Source organism: Mercenaria mercenaria, chromosome 6 (genome assembly GCF_021730395.1).
Source record: "Mercenaria mercenaria strain notata chromosome 6, MADL_Memer_1, whole genome shotgun sequence".
In the NCBI taxonomy this organism is placed as follows: domain Eukaryota; kingdom Metazoa; phylum Mollusca; class Bivalvia; order Venerida; family Veneridae; genus Mercenaria; species Mercenaria mercenaria.
The window spans coordinates 80,083,786-80,101,983 of record NC_069366.1 but is presented as its reverse complement, the minus strand read 5'-3'; the positions used below and the strand labels follow the sequence as shown (position 1 = coordinate 80,101,983).

The 18,198-nt window shown below is 36.5% G+C and overlaps 1 protein-coding gene across 1 annotated transcript; it reads left to right on the top strand.

Annotated features, from left to right (window-relative positions):
- LOC123548419 (chromosome transmission fidelity protein 8 homolog) lies at positions 1-17,446 on the top strand. The gene is made up of 3 exons (XM_045335668.2): positions 1-147; positions 12,430-12,553; positions 15,809-17,446. The coding sequence occupies exons 1-3, from the start codon at positions 125-127 to the stop codon at positions 16,013-16,015; spliced, it is 354 nt and encodes a 117-aa protein (XP_045191603.1). The 5' UTR covers positions 1-124; the 3' UTR covers positions 16,016-17,446.
- The last annotated feature ends 752 nt before the right edge of the window (positions 17,447-18,198 follow it).

Here is an 18,198-nt window from a genome sequence, read left to right as displayed (position 1 = left end):
ATTTTTTTAGATCGATTTCTTTCCTTCAATTAATACTCTTTCCGTTATTATCTATTTACTCTTCAGAATGGAGTTTTACCGGGAAACTTCAACGGTGGAAAAATAAACAAAAGTCTACCTCAGAATGGTGCAAGTGGTTGTAAAAATGTAATTGTTGTTATTATAAAATTCCAATTTATATACATTACCTTTGTCTGTCAATTTTGGAAAAAAAGTACTTGAGAAAATGTCGTAAAACTGGCCTGGGTATTATAGAGTGGTGGAACCTATGCTCGCGGTATTCCTATGCTCGCGGTATTTCGATAAATATGCTCTCTGCAGAAGCACTGATAAAAATATTTCATCATGCTATGTTCAACACCGACCAGTGGTGAAATGCCTTTACAACAAACGTAGCGATAACCGCGCGTGCCGCTCACGTGACGTATACAGCAGCCGATACATTTTACGCAATCTGTATCCGTCGCACAAATCTCACACAAATATGTCAAAATCACTAAACTAAAGTTAGTTTTTTAGAAATCATGCATTACATTCAGATATAAGATACATTTAAGAGCAAGATGTGATGAATGTGACGCCTGGCTACACTACGAGTGCCTTTCGAACCATGAAAAGATCGATGTTGATCTTAGTATTTTGACAAAGTCCAAATGGTTCTTTCTGAGATGTAGGGAGGAGTAAATTTCCTACACACAAAAGAAGTGTAGAAAACATTAGCGAGTTAATCACTGTCGTTGTTTGAATCTTTAATACTTGAACATTCTGTTTTTAAACAACATTATTATACGTTTTTAAGCTTTGTTCTAATAGTGACTCCATTTCGGAAAGGGAAATATACACATAGAGGCACATACTAAATTTTATCCCCATTTATTTTGTTTTTCACATAATAAATGAGTAATGTTCTAAATATTATATTCGCATATGCTTGTTTGTTCATTTTTAGCCTGCTGATTTTTTTTTTTCGTCCTTAGTTTAATCGATATTACATACCGCCAGCATAGGTTCCCTTCAGGGCGAATTTTCACCTTTTCACGTATGCCGTGTCGATAGCTCACGAGACGACTAAGTCACGTGATGACGCACATCAACAATATGTTTCGATAAAAGGAGGATAACTTTATGTTTTTGCATAGGCAAATCGAAATAATAATTTTTTCTTGCTGCTTAAAAAGATTACATATGTACAAAATACCGCAAGCATAGGTTCCACCACTCTACTGGCTTACTCGGACCATGGCTGAATTGGACCAAATTTACTTGGCTTATTCGGCCAAAATTGTTTAAGTTTTCCTGACACTAATGTCATGAGTAAAAATAAAATTTATGAGTATTAAGTTTAGTATAGAATGCATCGATAGAAAAGTCACGATCCAATAACAATCACAGATAGTACCTTCAACATTCGATAGTTTTAACAATCAATAGTTTTGAAATTTTAGTAAATACAGAAATAATTAATAATTTATAAACCAAGAAACAGAGCCAGCTTTCATTTGTGCCTCAAAAAATGTTTACTTCTCCATTAATTACCCTCACGGAATTAAACTACCATAAATGTTAACTGATGATGAAAACAAGGCCAATTACTACAGAATAATTACAGATAATTGTTAATGTTTATTTTTTTGTTGTTGTTTTTTTTTTTGCTTTCAACACGGGTCGGGTGGATGATGATCATTGTGTTCATATTTTTGGACACTTTTCAAAATAATTATTTTTCGGGATATCAGATTGCTACAGTTCTTCCATTTTTAATTATTTAAGAAATAACTCCTGTTTCTTTGAGTCATATGGAGCTATGAATTCTACAACCTCACAATTTATGTGCTAGAATTGGAGGTCCACTGAAGTTTGGGCAGGTCTACTAGATTTTAGCAGTTGGTGGACCTGCTGAAAAAGTTAGTCGAGGCCTGAGGACAGGGTTCGACACTAACGGTGTCCCGGGGGCCCGAGGATCCCAAATTTTGAGGAGGAACACCAACTTCTAAAAGCTGGGATTCCGGCTGGATACCTATTTTTTTTTTGTCAATGATATCCAAAAAGTAAAAGATAAATACCTGTTTGAAAAATATTTTAACCCCTTCCCACATCGATACGTTTATCACCATATCTATCGATTACCAAACAGAAACGTATTGACCCGTGTCTACCGGTTACCCGATAGAAACGTATAATAACGGCCATTTGAACAGAATCGTTTCATCCCGTGTCTCATAATCAATCGCTTTATTTTCGTTCTTTTCCTAAAGAAACAAAGTCCGGATGTTTACTAACTCAAAATATGGGATTTCGTCATCATTATTTACGTACAAGATCATGTGGTTACTATTTAAATATATCGAGTACTTTGCAAAGAAAGACCGGGGTTTTTTTTCCTACATGTGCACGACGCTACGTCATGGAAAATTACTGAGAAAACTGCTTGCAACTGGCCGGTTTGCGGGACTTTCCTCGTTCTAAAAATAATAACCATTTAACATCTTAGTATTTTTAAATGTGTTAGGTCGTGAAGGTCACGCGTGATACATGCAGATTTTCCCTGAACAACAATTTGTGTTTACGATGGCTTGGAATTTATGGCCTTACATAACGGGAAGTGTTAATCAAAACAGAAGGACCGCGGCTTCCAAATATTTTATGACACCCCAAGAGTTAATTGCAGCGGAAGTCACCCGTGATGTACCGACGTTTGATCATCAAAATATTACGTAATATTATCTAAAAATATTTTAATTTTTAGCACAAGAATACTGTCTCGGTCTCAGCGATCTTTCTGCACTTTCAGAAATTTTACGATTCGTTATTTTTGTAGTGTAGTGTTATTCAGTTTGATGGTTGTTTTTGTTTTATATAAATACTTACCGAGTCCGATTCGGAAGATAAGTCTGTTAACTAGATCTATATAAATCAAGCTTTCAAACATCAAAATGAAATTGTATATGAATTTCAATGTGAAAGTAATCCAAAACAGAATTGTATGCCTAAAAATATAATTCCCTTACTTTAACACTTTATATCTTCAAACCTCAAAGAGAAACTACAATAAATTTTGTATCATCGGAAATATAAATGCCAGGTAATATTAAGATTTTATATTTTAAAATATATGAAGAGAAGTCAAGAAATTCAAGATTTTTTTTTGATATTATAATTTTTAGTGGTTGTCACAATAGACTTGACAATGATTATATCTATAAGATACAAGTGTCTCCAAAGTCCAGACCTTGTCTTGACATTGGCAAACATTTAAATTGATATCAGTTTGGATACATTCTTCTGTAGTAGTTAAGGTGTCAGCCACTCAGTACAGAGGTTGCGGGTTCGAATCCCACTGGGGTACGACCGTAACTTCTCATAAGACATCTGTTGTGATTGTTTTTATATATCATATTATGAGGGATCCCAAAGCCTGAGGAGGACCCCCAGATTTAAAAAGTAGGGATTCCTTTGGGAACCTTGTTCAAGTAAGTTAGTGTCTAACCCTGGAGGACCAAGTCGTTTGAGAAAATAATTTAAGTAAATATGTCATTGGCAGATGAAAGATCACGGTATAGTAACAAATAAGTTTGATTTTGTAAAATTACAAGTGGGAAGGATTGTGTTTAGCTCTTGAACAGTTGAAAATTATGTTGCGATTTAAACAGGAAGTTTTAAGTACATGCAGTCAAGAAAGATATGCCAAAAGAAAGGAAATCCTGTGTTCCCCTTTATTAGCTCACCTGAGCAATGCTCAGGTAAGTTTTTCTGATCGCTCGATGTCCGGCGTCCGGCGTCCGTCGTCTGTCGTCCGTCGTCTGTCAACATTTAGCTTGTGTATGCGATAGAGGCTGTATTTTTCAATTAATCTTCATGAATATTGGTCAGAATGATAACCTTGATGAAATCTAGGCCGAGTTCGAAAATGGGTCATCTTGGGTCAAAAACTAGGTCACTAGGTCAAATCAAAGAAAAACCTTGTGTATGCGATAGAGGCTGTATTTTTCATTTAATCTTCATGAATATTGGTCAGAATGATAACTTTGATGAAATCTAGGCCGAGTTCGAAAATGGGTCATCTCGGGTCAAAAACTAGGTCACTAGGTCAAATCAAAGAAAAACCTTGTGTATGCGATAGAGGCGGTATTTTTCAATTAATCTTCATGAATATTGGTCAGAATGATAACCTTGATGAAATCTAAGCCGAGTTCGAAAATGGGTCAACTCGGGTCAAAAACTAGGTCACTAGGTCAAATCAAAGAAAAACCTTGTGTATGCGATAGAGGCTGTATTTTTCAATTCTTCTTCATGAATATTGGTCAGAATGATTACCTTGATCAAATCTAGGCCGAGTTCGAAAATGGGTCATCTCGGGTCAAAAACTAGGTCACTAGGTCAAATCAAAGAAAAACCTTGTGTATGCGATAGAGGCTGTATTTTTCAATTGATCTTCATGAATTTTGGTCAGAATGATTGCCTTGATGAAATAAAGGCCGAGTTCGAAAATGGGTCATCTCGGGTCAAAAACTAGGTCACTAGGTCAAATCAAAGAAAAACCTTGTGTATGCGATAGAGGCTGTATTTTTCAATTGATCTTCATGAATTTTGGTCAGAATGATTACCTTGATGACATCTAGGCCGAGTTCGAAAATGGGTCATCTGGGGTCAAAAACTAGGTCACTAGGTCATATCACGTAAAACCCTTGTGTATGCGATAGAGGCTGTATTTTTCAATTGATCTTCATGAATTTTGGTCAGAATGATTACCTTGATGAAATTAAGACCAAGTTCGAAAATGGGTCATCTGGGGTCAAAAACTAGGTCACTAGGTCAAATCAAAGAAAAACCTTGTGTATGCAATAGAGGCTGTATTTATCAACTGATCTTCATGAATTTTAGCCAGAATGATTACCTTGATAAAATCTAGGCCGAGTTCGAAAATGGGTCATCTGGGGTCAAAAACTAGGTCACTAGGTCAAATCAAAGAAAAACATTGTGTATGCAATAGAGGATGTATTTTTCAATTGATCTTCATGAAATTTGGTCAGAGTGATTGCCTTGATGAAATCTAGGTCGATTTTGAATATGGGTTATCTGAGGTCAAAAACCAGGTCACTAGGTCAAATTAAAGAAAAATCTTCTGTATGTGATAGAGGCTGTATTTTTCAGTTGATCTTCATGAATTTTGGTCAGAATGATTGCCTTGATAAAATCTAGGTCGAGTTTGAACATGGGTCATCTAGGGTCAAAAACTAGGTCATATCTAAGAAAATGCTTGTTCTATCGCAATAGACCAATTTTTTGGTCCAATCTTAATGAAAATTGGTCAGAATATTTGTTTCCATGAAATCACTAGGTCAAACATGTTTTACACTGTTATGGAGTGTTTTTTCGTAGGTGAGCGACCTAGGGCCATCTTGGCCCTCTTGTTATGTTACCCAGCTCGCTAAGGGTCTGCGAGCCAGAAGACGACGCCTTCTACGTTCAGATTTCTGAACCAGCTTTGTTCTGCCATTTGCATTTTAACCGGCGTGCTTATTCAGATGCATAACTGATGTATTTTAGCTTGTCAAAACTTCTTACCTGCTTGTACGACGTCATGATTATTGCACTATTCCATATGTTTCGTGTACCGTATACCGGCATTTTCCCTGAGCATAAGAAAACGTCGATCAATTTAATAAATATCGAATTCGCATTACTGTCCGTGATAAAAATATACTCGCACAGAAAATTTCAAGAAACATTTTTATATGTTTTAGTGTGCAAAATACCCCCCACGAACAGAATTAAAATACCAATTACACCCCCAACCAAGGAAATTTAAATACCAAAAATACCCCCCACCTAGAGAAAAAAATAGGTACTTGTTCCGACCCAAGAACTGTGTCCTTGACAGAATTATGCCTCTTGGTGTATCTTCCTTTTAAAGTAGAAGTCTCTTATTGAGACATACATTCATCTTACTGTCAAATCGCCGAATAGTGGAGCGCGCTGTCATATGGACAGCTTTTGTTTATATTTACATTATATTTCCTTTCCATTTTTAAACAAGATAATATAAATTGCACACATTTTGTTGCATTTAACATTAAAATAAGCTTCCCAGCCATTCTGTTCACCAGACGGAACAACTGCGACGTCATATAAGGAACGTTCACCCTGACTATACACGGACATCGTCAAAACAGCAGTCAGTTATTACTAAGCAGCGGTGACGTAACTTTTGCGCCTTTCCTTTTGCTGTTCATACGAAATGAACGTCATAATTTTCAAAGGAAAAGAATAGGGCAAATGTAAATATTAATTTATAACCAAAATTATACAGCGATTTTTTTTGCCATTTTGGGAAAGCGTCCGCGTCCGGACCATTTGGGAAAAATAGCGTCGTTTTCATCCTAATTGGGAATTTTGTGTAACATACAAAATTACAATAACCCCTTCCCTGGATCTAATTGAGTTACACTAGAGCTAGTGTTCTGATCATCACAACATGATACAGTGGCCTGACTCTGAGATAACAATGGTTGTTCTAAAGGCACACACTCTGGCACAAATTCAACCGGAGTTACACAAGAGTTCTCCTGACTCTGACATGAAAACGACACCGGTGTCGACGATTCAACGGACGTTTCCTCAGTCAGAACAGGCTGTGAAGATGCCCGTGAGAATCTGAACTCCACAAGGCATTTGCAGCCAGCAAGCTTGGATTTTGATAGCCTTTGAACATTATATTTGCTGTTGTGACTCATTGTTCGCACAGTTTGTCACTGGTTCTACAGAAAAAGATCGTGGAAACTGATTATCGAAAACAATACATGGTGCGATTGATAAAATTCGTGCTTGTGATGACAGAGAACATGTTCTGAATTTTAATCGGGTATTTGCCCTTTGGTCAAAATTAGCAAACACTAGATTAAAATTCGGAACATATTTTCTATAATCAGCGAATTTCACGATGTCGGGACAGCAGCCGTTTCAAAAATGTTTGTAGGTCATTTTTGGGAATAATTTGGTCTGAAATTGGGAAAAATGGTCATTATTTTCAATTGGGAAATGGTCCGTTTTACGGACCCTATTAAAGAAGGAAAAAAATCGCTGAAATATTACAATTTATGAAGACCGCATCCTCCGAAATGGAAATTTTCATGCGAAACTTCTATGAAATGAACTTTTATTTTCTTAATTGTGGCTTTAATTTCTTTGATATTTGTAATTTCATAAATTTAGATATGATAGATTAGAGGTAATACTAACCAAAATTTATTAAGACCACATCCTCCGAAATGGACATTTTCGTGCCAAACTGCTACGAAATGGACTTTTATTTTCTTATTAAATTACATACATAGATATGTTTAGCGAAGTGAATATGGGGCGCTCACTTGCAATTGGATAAAAAAATACAAGGGAGGCGCTTATTAAACAGTGGTCATTTTAATTTATTAGTGGGCAGAATTGAGTAAAGCCTTGGAATTAATACATCATGTTTTTTAATATAACAATAATGTGCTTCATTAGAATACAATTTAAAATTGTTGAATATGTTGTTTTTTATATATTCGTATTCCCAGAAGTAAAAATAACACTTAATAGAACAGAACAGAACAAAACATACACTGAACAATTGTTCCAACTAGACATTTTTATCATTTTTATAAGTCTTGTATTTTCGAAGTTATCGTTCTGAAATAAGAAGCACAATATTGGATAGTGTACACTTTTATTGACAAAACCGGTTTGTCCAGTTTCTAAAACCTTGTCATCCTTGATGCACGTGCAAATCGTGTTTTTCACTTGCCGAGGCCAGCAGTTGTCCGAAATTAAACAGTGTACATGTTTTCTCCATAGTCTATGGACATGCCGATTTGAATATCATAAAATTATCAAAACGAGTACAATATGCCGCGTATGCGAAATGAAGAAAGAGCATGTGCTGTTGGAAGCAGGAGTCTCACGTTCTGAGGTAAAATGTGATTTTTCATTTATCTTATGTTTTAATTGGTCATTCTTTTTCAAAACATTGAATTGTCATTGAAAGAAATGTTATGCACGTTTTCCTATTGATATTGATTATTATTGCAGGTTGCACGTGTGTTTGGATGTCATGTGAGCACAATAACAAACCTTCAGAACAAGTTCGTCTTTACTGGAAATGTAGCGGATGAGCACAGAAGACCTCAACCGCGTGTTACTTCACATAGGCAGGATGGATTCATTGTGTTACAACACCTGCGTATTAGTTTTAAACAAGCAACAGTCACTGCGTCCACAACGGTTAGGGTGAATAACCGCAACATCTCGGCTCAGACAGTGAGAAATCGTCTCCGAGAGCAAGGAATCGGAGCAAGACGTCCGTATAAAGGGATAACCTTACAAGTTGCTCATCGACAAAACAGATTAAACTTGGCAAGGAGGCACATGCGATTCAACAGACGCGATTAAGCAAACATTTTGTTTTCTGAGGAAAGCAGATTCTCACTTCACCGCAGTGATGGTAGGATAAGGGTGTACCGCGTTCGTAACAAACGCTACAAGGACAATTGTGTTACTGAACGTGACAGGTTCGGTGGTGGTTCTTTGATGATATGGGCAGGTGTCATTAAATTCTGAAACACCTGCCATTGTAATTAATGGCAATCTCAGTGCGCATAAGTACCAAAATGACATGTTGTTCCCAGTGGCGATTCCTCATATGATGACGCATGTTGGTCTAACCCTCATGCATGATGGAGCTACAAGTCACACAGCCGCCAGCACTAGGAACTACTTACAACGTTATGACGTTAATGTGCTCGATCAGGGTTTTTTCTAGCTAATTTGGGAACATAGCCTATACCCCCAAAATTGGGAATTTTGACGCGTAAATGTTTCGAATTGGGATATTATTAAACCCATAGGATATAGTAAAGATGTTTTTAAGCACTTTCTCATGCACTTGTTTCACATTGTACAACCTCTTTTAACATACTTCCATTACAAAACTGTCCATAATTTGGTCAATGTTTGTGCAATTTTGATGAAATTCAGTGTTCCAGATAAGCTGCGTATCGGCGTATTTTAGGCATAAAAATCAACTAAAAACATGATTTCATTTTGATGCGTACATTATACGTACATGACTTTGAACTTACGCACAACATTAAAACTTGAAGCGTACGTTAATTATATTTAAATGAAAACATGTTGAAAACAGCTGGTCACTACTTCCGTATAAACAATGCTACGGGTAACCACTATTAACTTCGCTAAAACGTTCTACCTGTTTTAGAAACCGTAAACTAGTCTACTTGAACATCTGCGTCGTCTAGGCGCTCTAGAAATTTTATGTATTTACTTATCAAAATCAAGCGTTTGATCGTTGTATTAAAACGAAAGTAGACACATTATTTTTTATCATGGCTTCCGAAGCAAAACAGAGAAAAATTGATAAGTTTTTTGTGGTTAAAACACCTCTACCGACTAAGAGCTTGGTGCAACCAATAATCGAAGACATTATTTCTGCCGTTTTAAAAAATAAAAAGTCGCATGTGGCTGTCATAGAATCTACCATTGAAAGTTGGAAAAAATCGTATCCTTGGATAAAACTTACTGAAAAGGACAATGACGTGCAGCTAAAATGTCTGTCTTTGTGTCTACAGTAACGGTAAGTATTGTTAAAATTACCCTTTATCCGAGTTTGGAATTTTGAATTTACCCCCATCTTCTGAAAAGTGGGGTTAATTACCCATGGGGTCAAAAAATTATCTGGAACACTGGAAATTTTTTTCAGAATGTAGATTGGGGATTTTTGCACTCATTTTGGGAAAAATACATACTTTTTGGCATTGGGAATATAGCCGAATAATGGCTATAAAAACTGCCAGGGAAAAAAACCTGTCAATTGGGTTTCGAAATCCCCCAACCCCCGGATTTAAACCCAATTGAGCATTAGTGGGACGAGCTTGATAGGTGCATTAGGAGACTTCAGGTTGTTCCTCAAAATCTTCGGGAATTGGAAGAAGTCATCATCCGAGAATGGTCTGCCATAGACCAGGCGTATTACATTCGGCCTTACATCAGGTCCATGCGCAATCAGTGGTTGGAAGTTATTCGGTCTAACGGTGGTAATACGCGTTATTAAAAACCTGTGACTTTTAATTTGGTGGGTCAAGTTGTAAACGTCTTTGTTTGGATGTCGTTTCCTGTTATTGAATAATGCATTTTATTATGTGAAAATAAATTGTTTTTCAAAATATATTATTTATTTTTGCCTACTTCCAATACTCTCAAAGAAATATAATAAAAACTAAGGGGTCTAGTTGGAACTTTTGCTCAGTATATCTTTTATCATTTCACCCAGGCATTTTTTAATCCCCCACCACAAGTGGTGGGGGGGTTATAGGAATGGTCTCCTTCCGTCTGTCTGTCCGTAACCCTTTCGTGTCCGCTCCATATCTCCTAAACCCTTTGAAGGATTTTTATGAAACTTGGGTCAAATGATCGCCTCATCAAGACGATGTGCAGAACCCATGAGTCAGCCTTGTCAGCTCAAGGTCAAGGTCACAACTCAAGGTCAAAGGTTTGAGCCTTCCATTTTGTGTCCGCTTTATATCTCCTAACCCCCTTGAAGGAATTTTATAAAACTTGGGTCAAATAATCACCTCATCAAGACGATATGCAGAACCCATGAGTCAGCCATGTCAGCTCAAGGTCAAGGTCACAACTTAGGGTGAAAGGTTTGAGCCTTCCATTTTGTGTCCGCGCTATATCTCCTAAACCCCTTGAAGGAATTTTATAAAACTTGGGTCAAATGATCACCTCATCAAGACGATGTGCAGAACCCATGAGTCAGCCATGCAGGCTCAAGGTCAAGGTCAGAACTTAGGGTGAAAGGTTTGAGCCTTCCATTTTGTGTCCGCTCTATATCTCCTAAACCCCTTGAAGGATTTTCATCAAACTTTGGTCAAATGATCCCCTCATCAAGGCAATGTGCTGAACCTATGAGTCAGCCATGCTGGCTCAAGGTCAAGGTCACAACTGAAGGTCAAAGGTTTGAGCCTTCCATTTTGTGTCTGCTCTGTATCTCGTAATCCTTTGAAGGATTCATATGAAACTCGGGTCAAATGATCACCTCATCAAGGCGATGTGCAGTACTCATGAATCACTCATACCGGCTCAAGGTCAAAGGTTTTAGCCTTTCATTTCATGTCCACTCAGTATCTCCTAAACCCCTTGAAGGAATTTTATAAAACTTTGGTCAAATGATCACCTCATCAAAACGATGTGCAGAACCCATGAGTCAGCCATGCCAGCTCAGTGTCAAGGTCACAACATAGGGTGAAAGGTTTGAGCCTTCCATTTTGTGTCCACTCAGTATCTTCTAAACCTCCTGAAGGATTTTCATCAAACTTGGGTCAAATGATCACCGCATCAAGAACTCATGAGTCAGCCATGTCAACTCATAGTCAAAGTCACAACTCGAGGTCAAAGGTTTGAGCTCTGTATCTCCTAAACCCCTTGAAGGATTTTCATGAAACTTGGGTCAAATGATCACCTCATCAAGACGTTGTGCAGAATGTATGAGTCAGCCATGTCAGTTCAAGGTCAAGGTCACAGCTAAAGGTCAAATGTTTACCCTTTCACTATCCATAGCATTGGCGGGGGATTTAGCTGTCTTTCAGACTGCCTTGTCAATAATAATTTTGGCAGTGTTATAAATAAACATAACCAGTACTATTATGTACTTTTGTAGTCATTCAACCATTTAATTACTTAGAAATAGCGATAGGCCTGAAGTGCAAAAATAAGGTTGTATTATCCTTGTAATATTATCGCGAAATAAGACTTTTTACGAAAATAAGCCATATGTTTTATATTTTTTGAAAACCTGAGTTATTAGATTGGGGTATGTCGTTGGTCTGGTGGGCGGGCGGATGGCGGCGTCAAACTGGTGTTTCCGGTCAATAACTTTTGTTTCGGTAAAGGTATTTGAATAAAACTTGGTATGTATGTAGCTTATATCAAGACAAAGGCTGGGATTGATTTTGGGGTTTCTGGGGTCAAGGTCAAGGTCACTGTTACTTAAAATAGAAAAAGGGTTTCCGGTCAATAACTTAACTTAGGAATGAGCTATCATGATGAAACTTGGTGTATAGAAAATTTATATAAAGTTGTAGCTTGGGATTGATTTTGGGGTTTCTGGGATCAAGGTCAAGGTCATATTGTTACTAAAAATAGGGTTAGGTTAGGGTTAGGGTTAGGGTTGTGCTTTAGGGTTAGGGTTGTGCTTTAAAGTGGTGCACTGTGATTCAGTATACTTTTTTATTCTTATGAAAAGTGTTGAAAACCTGGTTTCGTAGCATTGCCGCGTTCCTTGTTTTTAATTTTTTTTTTTTTTTTACTTTGTTAAATAAGTTATTAGATTCAGGATGTTTTAACAACTTACTTGTATTTTTGTATTTTCAGACCCGAGAGTCAGCATGGTCAACCAAACGAATGGGCAATGATTGAGTTACAGGGAACATTAGAGACCAGACATCCAGTCCCTCTTGGTGGGCGGTTCATTGGTGACCTGCATTTTACACATAAGGTATAATTTTTACACTTCAGTTATCAGTGAAACCTTCTTACAAAGAACACTCTTAACATTGCAGAAAAACGATAGCTTGGGTACCAGGGCAGACTTGAGTCATTCATGATATTGTTGTCCCCAGCCATTTTCCTCATTTTTTCTACATTTGCATCGCACAAAACCCTCAATGTTTTGAGTATTCTGCTGATAGACCAGTCAGTGTTTTACAGTATCTGCAGGTGGTTTTAACTGAGAGGTTAAAATACACTACAGGTGCCAGCGTGGTTGAGTGGTAAAGGTTGCAGACTTTGAATCTCTTGGCACAAAGCACAATGTGTTCAAAACCTAATTTGGGTGTAATATTCTTTCATGTAATGAAGCTGTGCAGCTGGCTTGTGGATTTAAGGTTGACAGTTCAATCCAGGTATATGTGATGAAATAATGCTGGGATTTTGGGGTGGGGGCACCTTAGATCTTCCTGCACCAGATATGACCTTTAATTGTGTTTGTGTAATGTTAAATCCATCAAAAATAATGAAATAAAAAAAGATGCTTCAAATATAGAAATTGGTAGTCTCTAGCATAATGTTATGCAGTGTTCTGTGTTGTGAAGGGGGAAAACAAAAATTTTAAAACAATTTGTCATTAGATTCAATTCATAGTTTGCTTCAGTTCTTGGTCCTTATGTTTGAGTACCAGTTTCAGATTGGTCATGCACTCATTCTCTTAATACCAGAAAAACTGGCTTGGTGACATACCCTAATGATGACTAAAATTCATTGAGTATATTTTGAAAAATGCTGTCCGTAGAAAAAACATCAAAGTTGTAAGGGGGGGAGGTATACTGCTTTCAGGTTGTCTGTCTGTCCGTCTGTAGACACAATCTTGTGCGCACCATCTCTTCTCATCCCCTTGACACAATTTAATGAAACTTCACACAAGTGATCAGTAACAACAGTAGTTGTGCATGGGGCATGTTAGGTTCTTTCAGAAAAAAAATTGCAGAGTTACGGGACTTTGTTTTTTGTTACTATACTATATACATAGACACAATCTTGTGCGCACCATCTCTCCTTATCCCCTTGACACAATTTAATGAAACTTCACACAAGTGATCAGTAACAACAGTAGTTGTGCATGGGACATGTTAGGTTTTTTTTAGAGAAAAAAATTGCAGAGTTACGGGACTTTGTTTTTTGTTACTATACTATTTACATAGACTATTTATATTTCCATTTACATAGACACAATCTTGTGCGCACCATCTCTCCTCATCCCCTTGACACAATTTAATGAAACTTCACACAAGTGATCAGTAACAACAGTAGTTGTGCATGGGGCATGTTAGGTTCTTTCAACTACAAAAATTGCAGAGTTATGGGACTTTGTTTCTTGTTAACATACTATGTACATACAGTCTGCATATGCAATCTTGTGCGCGCCCAATCTTCCGAACCCTTGCTCACAATTCAATGAAACTTCACACAAGTGATCAGTACCAACCCAAGCTTTGCATGGTGCATGTTACGTTCTTTTAGATAAATATTCTGCATGGTTATGGGACTTTGTTATCCCCCGCCGATGAAATCGGGAGGGGGTTATTGAAATGGCGTTGTCAGTCCGTCCGTTCGTCCGTCCGCAGCCATTTCTCAGTAACTACTTGGTAGAATTTCATGAAACTTGAAATAAACATGAACCAACATACTGCGATGATGCCCGTCAAGTTTTTTTTTTGATTGGTCAATTTCCCTCAGAGTTATTGCCCTTGATTTAATAAAAAATGTCCGTCTGCAGCCATTGCTCAGTAACTAACAGGTAGAATTTCATCAAATTTGAAATAGACATGAACCAAGATACTGCGCTGATGCCCGTCAAGTTTTTTTTTGATAGGTCAATTTCCCTCAGAGTTATTGCCCTTGATTTAATGAAAATGTCCGTCTGCAGCCATTTCTCAGTAACTAGCAGGTAGAATTTCATCAAACTTGAAGTAGACATGAACCAAGATACTGCGACGATGCCCTTTAAGTTTTTTTCGATTGGTCAATTTTCTGTATAGTTATTGCCCTTTAATTGTTTAAAAATCCACAGATCTGTACATAACAAACCAACCAATTGGAAGAATTTCATTAAACTTCTTCCATTCTTTTCCATGAACATTTATTATAAACATGTGATGTTGTGTACCTACACCTGGTCACCACCTTACCTTGGTCACCCTCACCTCCCCCCCCCCCCCCCATTTTTTTTTTTTTTTTTGTTTTTGTTTTTTTTTTTTTTTCATTTTTCGTTTTCTATCAATATTTATAATCAACATGTAAACTGTTGTATCCTCACCCCACCCCTCACCCAAACAAACCATTCATTTTCTTTTAATTTGATTTTGACTAATGAAATTATTTGCTTCTTGGTAACATTCTTAACTTTTTGCTGGATATATTTTTTTGCCGTTTCTCAACTCTGACCCTTTCGGCGGGGGATTCCAATTCATCGAATTTGCTTGTTTTTTGTTACTATACTGTATACATACAGTCTATATACATACAGTCCACATAATTATGCAATCTTGTGTGCGTCAAATTGCAATGTACTGTGTCAGTGCATGTGGGGGGTACATTCATCACCTTTAGTGATAGCTCTAGTTTTGTTTAAAATAATACTTGTTCTGCACTAGTCCTTCAGTTGACAGTTTTACTTGGTTTTTGTTTAGTATTTAAAATTGACAGTCAAATGAATTGGGGGACAGTTGAAATAATTAATTACAAAACATTAAATATGTCGACCTATGGTCAAACGTTCACCGAGTCTAAGTAGTTAAACTTTTCTAACTAAAACTTTTTGACACTGGTATTCACTTATTCAGGAAACTGTTTTCAATGACTGTTGACTGTAAAATTAGTACCCGGTAAATTTCATGTATTTTTGAAAACAGCTATTTTACAGTGACAGGAATTTGTGGATTTCAAGTTTTAAATATAAGATAGAAACAATTTGGCCGGTTTCTCAGGATTTAATTTCATAGGTAATTAGTAACCCATGAATATTAATGATTTCTAGGTACATGTGTTTTTCAGCAAAAGTATGAAGAATCGGTAAAAATTGGCGCGGAGACTGAGTGCTCAATTTATAGTCTTAATTTTGGAACAGCGTTATTTGGTCTTAGGACATATATAACAAAATTATGCATTTTATTTTATGCATTAAGGAAAATCATGCTTTAAGTTTTATCTTCCATCCAATTGCATACATTTTTACATATTTTTTTCTGCATTGCAGGATGTTCCAGTACTGATAATTGGACACCACATCTTGTATGGGAAGGTAATGACTCTTGAAAAACCGTATGGAATTATGGTTAAAGATACGTCACAAGAAGAGACAGGCGGACCACCCAACTACCATATCACAGCAGTTATTAAAAAGAAACTGTTATTTAAAACAAGGCCAAAGCCTATAATTGCAAATGTTCCAAAGAAAATTTGATTGTTGGAAATGATTTATGAAAATAAATTTATAAGTATTGTGTAATAATATCTTTTAATCTTTATCATCACAGTTTATGGGTTTACATTGAAGACAAAAAGTGCCAGTTGGATGTTCAGCTGCCAGTTAGTCCAGTTTATTCATGATATACTGACAGGTTGAATTTCATGTCATAATGACAATGTATGATATGTCTGAGAATATTATTAGGGGTGTAAAGCCCATTTCTCATATACACTGAAACAGAAGCAAAACTGTATCGAAAGAGTAGAATGCATAATGACCAGTGGGCCATTTCTTGTATGCCTAAATGGAAATGAAACAGAAATGAGAATATGCAGAAATTAAAATCCTAGTTTAGTTACTGAGTTCACACCCTTCTGCAAGGTGTTTTTCTTTGATATTAATGCAAAAAATCTGTTAAAAAATCATCCAGAATTGTCATGCAATTCCTAAACAAGCTTGTGGTGTTCTCCAAATACTTCTGGTTAGGAATCACATGTACCCATTTCATTCTGTGACTTTGGCACTTTAGTATAATTAATATTCAAGCACATATTAAGGTAATTCATGTGTTTTAATCTATTATAGTGTGTTTCTACACATTTTTTTCCCAGAAATTCTAATCAGTATTCAACTGTGAAAGCCTTAGCCAATTCCGTTACAATAAAAATAGCTTTGGGTCAGACTTGTTTCCGGTTCTGAGAATATGTGGACCATGGTCATTAATGATAAATTTGTAATGTGGATGTTGCAATATTTTTGCATTTATTGATACTGGCAAATACAGGGAAATAGAAAAGATAGTTCTTTGAGCAATCCAGTAAAACCTGTATACAGACCTCACACGTGGGAGTCATTAAGTTTTCTGTACTGTTGAACTTACTTTAGCAGCTACCTGTATTAACCATTTTGTTCTTATTTTCCTGTGACTTAAGTATTTATTAAACTGCTTTGTGCCACTACCGAGGCTGTTACTCTGGAAATGTGTAACTGATGATTTAAAAAGGAGCTTTTCTTAACAGCAGATGATCTTTAACACAGGAGTTTCACTGCAGATATGCAAAGCCCTTAGTATTTTCTAGAAATAAAAAACTTGTTAAAATGTCAATGGATTTGCAAATCTGTTGCCTCATTACACTTTGGTAAAAGAAGGGTAACTCTAGTTTTGTATTTGTTTGTAGGAATAATAGTTGTTTCCCTTCAATCCTTAGTCTTCAAATTAAGCTAAGGGGAAGCGTAAACCTTGTTTAATAACTTAAATTCCAGTGAGAACAGAAGGTGTTGGTATATTTAAGAACATGTATTGTCTTTATGTCTTTGTCTTAAAAATTTACTGTTTTATGAATTTTTATATGTATTGGTATCTGTTCACCAGTGTGTCATTGCTGTTTTAAGAATATATGAAATTAAAAGTAATTTATTCTGGTGTTCTGTGGTTTACATGAAACATTGAGTAATCAAACTTTTTGCCAGGGTTGAAGCATTTTAACACCTATACTCCACCTTACAATGAGGGCTGAACAAAGATTGCTGTCTGCTTAATATGTTTGAATGCAATTTACTACAACTAATGATGCACAGTGAAAAAACTTCAAAGGACTCAACTAAAACTCTAATAGGTTCAGTCCAGTCTGTATTACATGCCACCGTTTTAAACATTCCAGTATATGTAATCGTTTATTCAGCTAATAATGTTTATGCCCACGAAGAGAGGCATATGATAATTGCAGTAGTGTACAGTTTTGTAAAGTGTTTATTTTCAAAGCACTTTAATGTCTCAGATTAACTTAAATAATTCAACATATTCCTTTAAGGACTGGTAGTTCTGCATGTTTGATTAACTGGAAGTGACTGGATAAAGTCAATATATCTTGAAAACCTTGAATAATGTTTGGTAGCCATAACCTAAAATAACCAGTAATTTAAGGACTTCTGTTGATGTAAGTAAAAGTAAAGTAAAGGTCTGTTTATAATAGTGTCACCCATGAAAGGGCCAGCCAAGTTGGCTGATGAGACACATTGAACAGCATTACTTCCTGATTCCTATTTTTTAATGCCAGGCAGGTAAGCAGTCTGTAACCATTTTTAGCTCAACTATACGAAGTATAAGGAGAGCTATCCTACTCACCCCGGCGTCAGCGTCTTTCCGCGTCCCCACCTTGGTTTAAGTTTTGGTGCAC

Bases quoted from the DNA above. Each gene is read 5' to 3' on its own strand.
- LOC123548419 (XM_045335668.2), top strand. From the start codon at position 125: ATGGTGCAAGTGGTTGTAAAAAT. The intron at 148-12,429 runs GTAATTGTTGTT...TTGTATTTTCAG, and splicing joins GTGCAAGTGGTTGTAAAAAT to ACCCGAGAGTCAGCATGGTC. The intron at 12,554-15,808 runs GTATAATTTTTA...TCTGCATTGCAG, and splicing joins ACCTGCATTTTACACATAAG to GATGTTCCAGTACTGATAAT.